Source organism: Equus przewalskii, chromosome 15, assembly GCF_037783145.1.
Source record: "Equus przewalskii isolate Varuska chromosome 15, EquPr2, whole genome shotgun sequence".
Taxonomy (NCBI): Eukaryota; Metazoa; Chordata; class Mammalia; order Perissodactyla; family Equidae; genus Equus; species Equus przewalskii.
The window spans coordinates 3,084,262-3,094,487 of NC_091845.1; the positions used below are offsets into that span (position 1 = coordinate 3,084,262).

The 10,226-nt window shown below is 56.7% G+C and overlaps 1 protein-coding gene across 1 annotated transcript; it reads right to left on the bottom strand.

The window, feature by feature from the left end:
• Positions 1-2,380: 2,380 nt before the first annotated feature.
• GP9 (glycoprotein IX platelet) lies at positions 2,381-5,932 on the bottom strand. The gene is made up of 3 exons (XM_008509942.2): positions 5,817-5,932; positions 4,106-4,200; positions 2,381-3,057 (listed from the first exon to the last, which is right to left on the bottom strand). The coding sequence occupies exons 1-3, from the start codon at positions 5,860-5,862 to the stop codon at positions 2,512-2,514; spliced, it is 687 nt and encodes a 228-aa protein (XP_008508164.2). The 5' UTR covers positions 5,863-5,932; the 3' UTR covers positions 2,381-2,511.
• Between the last annotated feature and the right edge of the window lie 4,294 nt (positions 5,933-10,226).

The following is a 10,226-nucleotide window of genomic DNA, read 5'->3' on the forward strand; positions in this document are numbered from 1 at the left end:
AAGCCACTAGCAAGGTGGCGTGGCTGTCACAGCAACTGGTAAAAATTATTTCGACAAAGTCTCCATGGGCAGCTGGATTTTGAAAATACTCATGAAGGAGAAGATCATCAGGATGATGTCACGGTGACTGTTGGGATAGATTGATGGTGATGACATTTTGCTTCTAATGGGGATAAGGTCCATGGCTTTTTGGAGCTAGAGGTGACAGAGGTGGTAGGGAGATGGCGGTGGGGGGGTTAATGTCAACTCATGTGGCTGATGTCTGTGGCTGTGACGGAGAGAACGGAAGAGGTGGCAAGTGTGAGGCTAGTGTGCAGGCCGTGGTGGGAGCCGGTGGTGGTAGAGATGGGGTTGATGGCTGTGGGGGAGGGGAGAATGTGTCCCTGGCTGTGGAGAGAGGACTGTGGCTGACTGTGGTTCTACAGGGGACAGTGGTGGCCGGTGGAGCATGGTTGGTTGTGGTGGTGGGAGATGTTGATGCTGGGGTTGGTGGCTGTGGAGTGGGTGGGGATTGTTCAGATGGCTCTGTTGTGGTGGACTTGCTGCCTGGGATGGAGTTGGTGGGGACGATGGAGACGGTGAATCGAACTTCCCAGTGGACCTGTTTTCCTGGTGCTCTCGTGTGAATCCATTATCTACCTCGGGAAATCCCTGCCTGGCCACTGGAGTTCCCTCCACTCCTCTCCACCCTCGGGGAAGTCGCCAATCGCCTGGATGGTGACACTGGCCTGCCAGGCTCCTGGGAGTTTCTCCCTGGACCAAAGCGCTCAGCCAATGGGATCAAGGCTTGTGATTGCTGCAGCACCAGACCTGTGGCCACGTGCATTGGCCTTACGAAGGAGCATGGGCAGAATTTAGGGGCACCCTCATGGGGACTTGGGGACTGAAGGGTCTTAGTTGTATGGGACCCCAGGGGCCAGGAAGATTTCAAGGGAGCACTTTTCAGATGTGAAGGGGACCTGTCTGGGACCATGCCTGTGAAGTGACTGTCGGGGCTCTGGGCCCGCATCCTCCTCCGTACAGTGTGGGAGAACAGGACCTTCCTCCCGGGTTTTCACAGGGTACAGAAGAATGCCCCCTGTGAAGGGCTTCCCACAGGGCATCATACATACGACGTGCCCATAAGTAGATGCCGGCTTTGACTGTTGATCTCCTTAGGCAGCCGTGTTACAGCTGGTTCCTAATGCAGATAGCACGGACTCTCAGCCTGTGGACTCCATCCAGTCCATTAATATATTTTATTTGTCTGCTGATATATATTTACAATTTTTTTGATTTAATTGCTAACACTTGAATAATTTAGAGATTTCACATAAAAATCTAGATTTCCAATATTTCTGGAAGAACGGAAGACTGGGCACCTGGGTCCACATCCACATGGCGACATTCGGCTGGGCCTCTTTGGATGGAACATGGGCTCCCTGGTCTGCCACAGTCTCCACCACTCCCTACTGCCCACCCCTCCCCCTGAGTTTGGGGTTCCTGTTTCAGACTCACCTCTGTGGGGAGGTGCCCTCCAGGGGCTCTCTGTGCCTGCTTGGCCTTCCTTGTGGCACCCTCTGACCCACAGGCCACCCCCAGTTGGCACTGTTCTTATCAGCTCACAGGTCTGCGGGCCCACCACATGGAAGTCCCTGAGGGAGGGACCTTGGTGTACTCAGATTTGGATGTCGCTTGGCCAGTAAGGATCCTATAAAAGTTGTCTCGTATTTTAACTGCTGGCATCAGAATTCCTCAGAGGGAGAGAAGTGTCTTGTTTGAAGAATGTGGTGACGTTGCTTGGGGTGGAAGGGGCATCCCGAAGCTGGAAGTTTCTGATGTCAGCACGTGGAGGGGAGTTGTTTGCGTGAGAAAGGGAGGAATTCGTTGTTTCTTTTCTGAAGAAGGGTAGAGAGGGGGAAAAGGAGAGAGAAACTAGTGCAGGAGGAGGTGAGAGAGAACGGGGCCGGGTGAGCCCAGGCCATTTTGGGGACAGTGAAGTGCCCTTTGAGGTATGTCTCTTGCGGAGGTGGAAATCTCTCCTCTCCCCCTGCCCGGGGTCTTCAGGGCCTCCTGCTCTGCCCAACTGCTGTGTTGTGAGAACAAGCTTTTTGTGGAATTGGGAGAGGGGCCGAACAGGGACGTGAAATGGGCCTGGGCTGTCTGGGCAGCCCATGTGGGAAGCAGGAGCCGGCAGACAGAGGACGGCAAAAGAACCGGAGTCCTGGGACCAGCAGACCAGGCCCAGACATCGTGGACCCGGGGGTGGCTGGTGGGGGGCAGCCCACTTTACTAGGAACTAGGCGGGCAGAGAAGTCCCAACTGATATCTGATAATAACAAAATGGACTCAGGTTTTCAGAAAAAGCCAGACTCAGGTGCTGAGAGGAAAAGACATCTCTGAGCTTAGATAAAATGGCTGAGCAGCCGGTTTATTTTGAGCTCCTGGTGGTTCGGGCTGACCAGGCTGCTGGGGTCGGAGGAAGGGCTCAAGTCCTGGCCCCTGGCCTGGGGTGACCCTGGGGGCCTGGGCTCAGTCCAGGGGCTGTATGGTGGTGCATAGCAGGCCAGCCAGGAGAACGAGGCCCAGCACGGCCACGACAACCAGTGCCACAAGCCCCCAGACTCCCGGGGGGGTCCAGGATGCCTGCTGCTGCCAGCCACAGTTGCCCAGCTGGTAGCCTGTCAGCTGGCCCAGCGGGCGGCTGGTGGCGAGGTCGGGGGTGGCACAGCGAACAAGCAGCAGGGCCTCGGGCACGCGGTCCTCCAGCCAGAGGCGCAGGTAGGTGAGGCTGCAGTCACAGTGCCAGGGGTTGTTCAGCACATCGAGGGTCCGCAGCTGGGGCAGGTGGTCGAAGGCACCCGGGGGTATGGAGCGAAGGCTGTTATTGGCCAGCAGGAGGTGGCGGGTGTGGACCGGCAGGGCAGGCAGGTCTGTGAGTCCCCGCCCCTCGCAGTCCACCCGCAGCCCCATGGTTTCCAGGGCGTGGCAGGTGCACTGTGTGGGACAGTCCTTGGTGGCCTCCGCCGCAGCCCAGAGCAGGAAGAGGGCCCCCCAGGCAGGCATTGAGCAGGCTGGCTGTGGAGAGAGTAACCGCGAGGTGAGGGAGGGCCTGGCAGCTGCACCTCATCCTGAGGGCCAGTGGGCACTGTGGGTGCAGTGGGACCTGACCTGGGACAAGGGACAACTCACTTCCCACCTCGGGCCTCAGCTTTCTCCTCTGTGAAATGGAGTGAAGACTGAAGGAAGTGAAGCGGGCCAAACCCAGGCCTGGCTGGCCCTCACCAGACACTCAGAAGGCAGGACAGGGAGTGTGGCCACGCTGGGGAGGGGGCGCGGGTAAGCATGTTCTTGGGAGGGGGAAGGGACTTCCTGGCCCCTAGCAGAGACCCCAGCCCCGGCTCAGGGGTAGGGAGAGCAGATGCCCGCTAAGTGGCCCCCAGGCCTGGCCCCCGGCCCCCAGAGCTGGCAAAAGGGCCTTGGAATCGCCTTCCCCAGCTGCTCTCAGCCTCCACACCTCAGCCAGGGGTCAGGCCGCTGGGGTAGACCTGAAAGACCACCTCGTCCCATGGACTCCAAAGAGCTTGGCCAAAGCTAAGTGAACTCTGACGTGATGCCTGATGCAGGAGACAGCAGCGTGAGGATGCTGAGGCAGCGACAGGGGGGCGAACCCAGGAGGGGCTCTGTCTGGAATGCCGTTGGTCTAGGCTAATGCTCGGAGCTGAGGAAATGGAGCACCAGCAACGGTCCGGGACTTGTGCAGGGTCACCCCACGGTCCGTGTCAGGGACCAGACTCAAACAAGTTTCATGAGCCCCCGTCTTCCGTCTGGTTCCTGGCCTTCCTCCAGGACTCAGTGGGGGGCTGTTTCCCCCTCTTAAGACAAGCTCTCCCCTCCAGGGCCTTCTAATGAATATTTGTTGAAGAAACCAATGAATCTGGACTCAGCTGAGGATCCAGCATCTCGGAGTGAATGCGCCCTCCTAACCCTGTCTCTAGAGGGGAATGCTGAAGGACGGACAGAGGCAGGACTGACTGCCAGCCTCCTCTCTCTCCACCGGGCCTGTCCCACCTGGGAGGAGCCCGTAGGGTGGGAGGCTGTGCTGAGTAATAAGAGGGCCACTTACCTGTGAGGCCTGTGGTCGAGGCACCCCTCCTGTGGCCTGAACTGTCCTGTTGAGGCTGTGGTGGCAGCTCTGTGTGAGGCAGCTGATGGTGGCCACTGCTTGAGTGGGAGGAAGGAAGTGATGAAAAGAGCCCGTCTTATCCTGCGAGTGCAGCCCCGGAAGGCCTATCTCCAGAGGCAGGGAGCCCTCAGGGTGCCAGGGCCCTGGGCACAGCACCGTACGTCAACCCCAGTTTACAGAAGGGAGTCCCACAGCGCATCCCGTTGTACCGCCAGGGCCTCAGTGCCACGGGTGTGTGGGAGAACCCAGGAGGCCCTGCACCTGGTCCAGGAGGCTGGGAGGGCTTCCGGGAGGAGGAGGCCCCCGAGATGAGTGGCTCTGCTGGCTGTTCCTCCGGATCTCAGTTTTCCTCACTTGTAAAATGGGAGCAATACTCCCCGTCCGCTCGCCTCACAGAGGTGGAGGGTGGGCAGCTCCCAGGGGCTGCGAATCCTACCGAGAGGAGCGCCACTTCATTTTTAATTCTCTTTGGTCCTTCTGAATAAGTGGAGGAAAGTCTCCTTTTGAGGCCACCGCATCTTTAGCACCTTCTAGCACTTCCTGATCCTTCTTTTTAACAAGTTGCTGCAGGCCTGGGGCTCAGAGCCTCCATCAGACCGCAGCTTCCAGCTAGAAGGTAAAACCGTGGTTTCATTTGCATTGTTTCTATAGTACATTCTACTTGGTGGAGTGACATCAGCTTTCCACACATGTTACTGTTATTTATGTTAAATGTTCCCCTTTAAAAGAGAAGTGTATTTTTAATTTAATTGTATTTTTAATATTACAAAATATGAATCAAAATCAAGCCTAACAGTAAAATAGTATAAACAACTCTATTATAAAATTAAAACATTAACATATGCATTTTATAGTAAATTATAAAAATGTCCCTATGATGAACTATGAACTGAGTCAAAGGGTTTGCAGCGAGGGCACGGTTTCCACGTGCAGGTAGGGTGGGGGAACTGAAGCGTGGGAACGGCCGGGCGGAGCAATGCCTGGGAACACGAGGAAGGGGTGCCAGCAGCCCGAGGAGATGGAGCCCTTGGCTGGAGGCGCCCAGGAGAGGAGGCAGAGTAGGGGCTGCTGAGGAGAGGAAGGGGGCCCTGGATCACGGCAGTGTTGGCCGAGGACCTCAAACCTGAGAGGAGTGTGCTGGGCCCCCAGTCTGGAGGGTTCTACACCCTTCTAAAACTCAGTGGGGTTAGGGCTGGAGTCACACCTGCTCTGGAACCTGCTTGCTCCTCTGGGATCACCTGGCGGGCACTCCGTGAGGATCCCACTGAAGCCTAGACCCTGGACAGGAACTCAGCCCCTGCTCTTCCGTCCCTCGGGGACCCCAGCCTGTCCCACCTCCACCTGCCTGCACGCCTTCCAGCGGGTGGGGAAGGGCTCCTGGTGGGTGGGGGTCCCACAGCCCCAGGCCGGGTTTCCTGACCTGACCTGATTGGGCCCACCCTCTCAGTTCCTCTCGGCCCTCTGAGATTTCCTTCTTGTTTTTAGCTTGTACGACTTAAAACCACAAAAACTACACAAATAAAATATTATTTTTGTTGTGGAAAAATTAGACTATGCAGATGAGCAGGAAGAAGGCAATAAAAATTCCCCTCAACCCCAGTGTCCAGCAAGGCTGCCTTTCCTTTTGTTCCTGTGCGCATTGCTTTCTTACCTAGGTAGGGCCACTCTGCCCTCGCCCTTCTGAATCCCCTTCCCATCTGTGAACACGCTCCCGTGTGCCCCCAGCAGCAGGCGCCATTTACGGATGTGGCATCTTTTATTTGAGGAGTCTCTGGGCACAAAGGGCAGGCCCACTCTCCTTATCTCAGTGGGACAGGCCTGTGTGGGGCTGGGGGCAGCTGTTTGGGCTCCCTGAGGGAGGGGGGCTCCTCCTCCACAGCTGCCCACGTGGCCCGGCTTACTACACTCGTTCCCCTGTGGGGAAGCTGAGGCATTCTCTGCTCCTGCCCCTCAGGCTCCTTGCTAGGTCACCCCCGCCTGTATCTCTATGGAGGTCCCCGCCCTCTGCCCCTTCCTCTCAGTCTGTAAACACATTTACTACCGCCTTCGTCTGGAAAAATCTAGGGTGTGTTTTGAACACCACAGCATGCTCCCCACCAATCTACTTTTCCCTTTGCTTCACAGCCAAACCAGGTCGTCTCTGCTCCCCGGGGGCACCGAGTCCTTCCGCAGTCTTGAATTCTCTCTCTTGGCTTCAGGTCCAGCTGTGCATGCTTGGCGCGCGCATCTCCGGCTCCAGCCCAGACCTGGGCATCCTGTACCTCCGGAACCCCCCCGAGCGTCCCGCAGAGCCCTCACACTCACCACGGCCTAGACCGGACCCTGTCTCCTCCCACCCCCGAAAGCTCCCCCTACCAAGTGTTCTCCACCTTCGACAGGGCTAGCACCCTCCACCTGGTCACACCCAGGAAGCTGGCCCTCTCTCCCTCACTCCCGCCTCCTGTCACCCGCCAGGTTGGCCAACCGCTTCCTGCATATCTGTGGACTTCATCCCCTCTTCTGTGGCCCCATTCTCTGCTCGCTCTCTGTTCCCCTCCTCTGACCCTCCTTCCACCTCTCTCAAGCAACCCTCACCCCCACATTCTTCTCTGACATCCTCCTCCACTTGAAGAATGGGAACCCGGCTGTCCCCACGACCCTGTCCTTCCTGCTGCTTCTGGGTGGTTTCTCTCCTGACTCCAAGCTGCTCCTCCTCTTGGTCACTCCCCGTCCTTCATGGGTGACCTCCACTTTGGATGCAGGACTTGCTGTTCAGCATGAGTGCCGCCCTCCCTCTCCGGGACCCTTGGGTATCCTGGCCTCACAGTCTGTTGGCTTCTTTCCCCCTCACCCCCCACCCCCGTGCTCCTGCCCTCGGCTCCACCCTCCTGCCCCCCCCCCCCGCCACCGCCCCCAGTCCTGCCCAGACTGGCCCTCATCAGTACCCGCTCCTCCTTGAAGCCTTGATTCAAATGCCCCACCCCCTGCCTGCCACCTCCCCATTCCAGCTCACGTCTTTGATGCTCCAGCTCATCTCTGACTTCACCAAATCTCCAGGCCAGAGGCCCTATCACTGTCCTTTTGTCCTATTCACCATGATGGCCTTCCTTACAAGCTAACTCAGGGATGACTACTGTCCCCTAGTGTCCACTCTCCCCTTCTTTCACACAAAAAGAATTTTAACTAGACATGTGGCCTTCTAGCTAAAGACTACATTTCCCAGCCTGCTTTGCCTTTAGGTGTAGTCATATCACCAAGTGTAGGCCAATAGGAAAAGAGGGAGAAGTGATGTGAGTAGCTTCTTGCTTCTGCTTCCTGCTGGCTGCAAGGGGCTGGGGAGGACATCTCCATCCACGAGGAGTAGCCCTTAATTGAGGATGACAGAGCAAAAAGACAGAGGAGCCTGGGTCCCTAACGGTTCTGGGACTGGCATCCAGCTCTGGCATGCCCAGCTGGGCTCTTCCCTGAGTGAGAGAAAACTGTATCTTGTTTAAGCCTCGGTCTTCTCGGGTCTCTGTCACAGCAGCTGATGTATCCTGACACCAAACCTGCCAGTCAGCCCGTGGCCGTGCCCACAAGTTCTGCCTTCCCACCTGCTGCAGCGCAAGAAGGTCCTGCTCCTAGGAGGCTGGGCGGGCAGAACTCCCAGGAATGACTCCCAAGATCCCACACCCTAGTCCTGGGCCCCATGAACCCAATAGGACATCACTGCTGTGGCTGTGTTGGGTTTTAAGACACAATTGACCTGAAAAAGAGAGGGTTTCCAGGAGGGCCTGCTCTAAACGTGTAAGTCCTTAAATACAGTTGCTCCAACTGGTGACAGAAAAGAAGCGAGAGAGAGACGCAGCAGGAGGGGAAGCTGGAGAGACTGGAGCGCGAGGAGGACGTGCCGTTGGCGACATGAAGAGAAGGCAGGAGCTGGGTGCTGCCAACAGCCGGACAGAGCTGGCAAGCGGGTTCTTCCCCACTTCCCCAGAGCCTCCGGAGAAGTGCAGCCCTGCCCACACCTCGACCCCGGCCTTGTGAGACCTCAAGCAGAGAAGCAAGAGCCACCGTTGTGAGCGCGCTTCTGGCCAAGAAGAGTGTGAGATACTGAGTGAGTGCTGCTGTGAGTAAGCCTCCAAGTTCTCGGCAGTCTCTCACAGCAGCGGGAAACCAATCTACAGGGCCAACTCTGCGCTGTGCTCGGAATCCCACCCCTTTCCCCTTCTTGAGGACATCGCTCCTGCCCCTTTCTCTCCTGCACCATCAGTTTCTCCTCCACTGGAACATGCCCATCAGGTTCCGCACAGACTGTGACATCGCCCTTTTGAAAGGCCCTCCCCTGGTCCCACACGCCCTCCAATTACCGCTGCCTTCTCTGCCTCGCTCCGCAATGCTCCTCCACAGATTCCTCTCCGCTTGCTGTCTGACCGTTCCGCGATCCCTGTTGTCTCAGCTCCCAGACACATTCAGAACAGAACCATGTCCCCCCTGCACTGCCACCACCCTGGTCTTCTGTCAGCTCTAGCTTCCCACTGCAGCCGCAATAAACTCCGTGCCCCTTCTGTGGCCTACGAGGCCCTGTGTGGCTTGGTCCCTGCCCGGTTCTTGACCTCATCATGCGTTCTCCTCTTTGCTTGCTCACCTACAGCCACACTGACCTTTCTGTTCCTCAGATGCTCCAGCATCTTCCCACCGCAGGGCCTTTGCACTTGCTGGTCCCTCTGCCCAGAGCACCATTCCCTCAGACCCTCCCCTGGCTTCCTCCTGACCATCATTCATGTCTCAATTCAATGACCCCTCCACAAAGGCCCCCATAAATAAGGCAGCCCTTTCATTATTCTGCGCCATGGTCCTCCATTTAATTTCCTTCGTAGCACTTATTGGGACCTAAAATTATCTTATTTTTACTTTTTTTTTTTTTTTTGGCCTTTATGAAGTATCTCCTTCTGCTGAACGTGAACTTCAGGAGGGCAGGGACTCTGATCCACTATAACCACACCCATACCTGGCACAGAGTAGGTGTGTAATACACATCCATCACCTTTGCTGGCCACCTCTCCTCTAGTTCTGGCCAATCCCCATCTCTCCAGGATTGCCGTCTCCTGGGTGCCAGTCTCTGCCTCTGCCTACAGAGGTTTGACCTCACCACTCCCCGGCTCAACATCCTCTCTTGGCTCCCCAGTGTCTTCAGGGTAATCTCCAACTCCTCGGCAGGGCTCTCCTTGGCCGTCTTCTCCAGCCTCCCTTGTAGTCCCTTCCCGACCGGAAGCTTCAGGGCGGATATCTTTGTCCCCTACTCCCCACCCACATGGTGATTCCTCTCTCTGTGCCTTTCTCTTTCCGGAGCCCTCCCCTAAATTTTGCTGGCACACTGTAGCCTTTAAGATTCACCTGGGGCATGACCTCTTCCAGGAAGCCCTCCCTGACCCGCTCCCCCAGCTGAGTTAGTAGCACTGCTGTTTGTTTGTCTGTCTGCCCACGAGGCCAGCAGCTCCTCACGGACCCCCCGCACCCTCAGGGAAGTGTACTGGGTGCTGTTCACAGAGCGAAGGGTGACTGGAAGTCGGTCAAGGGTCTTTGGTGATTTCAGGTGGGACCTGCTTATGATACAAATAATGAGACACACAAAGGACAGAGTCACTCCTCTCCCACCTCTGGACTGAAGGAGAGAGCTTAGTGTGGTAATTGTATTATAAGGGGAGTTACTTGGAAAACCTTTATTTTGGGGGCCTGGAATCCTTCACTCCCCTCCTGAGGCAACTTTTCCTTCTCTCTGGAAGCAGAGGGGATTACGAGGCGGTGACTGTTGTCTAGCATTTTTAGCCTGTGTGCAGCCAGGGGAGATGGGTCACCCCTGCGCCAGCTGCTGGGGCCCCTTCGGCCAGAAGCCCTGCTTGCTGGTTCTTTGCATCTGCGTCTCTGTCAATACGCGGTTTGGGGCCGGGCTGTGGAGCAGCCTGCCTGGCTTCCAAACCCAGTTTTGCTACTTATTAGCTCTGTGATCTTGGGCAATAGTCTCAGCCTCTCTCTGCCTTAGTTTCCTCGTCTGTAAAATGGGGAGAATAGAAGAACCTGCCTCCCAGGGGGCTGTGAGGGC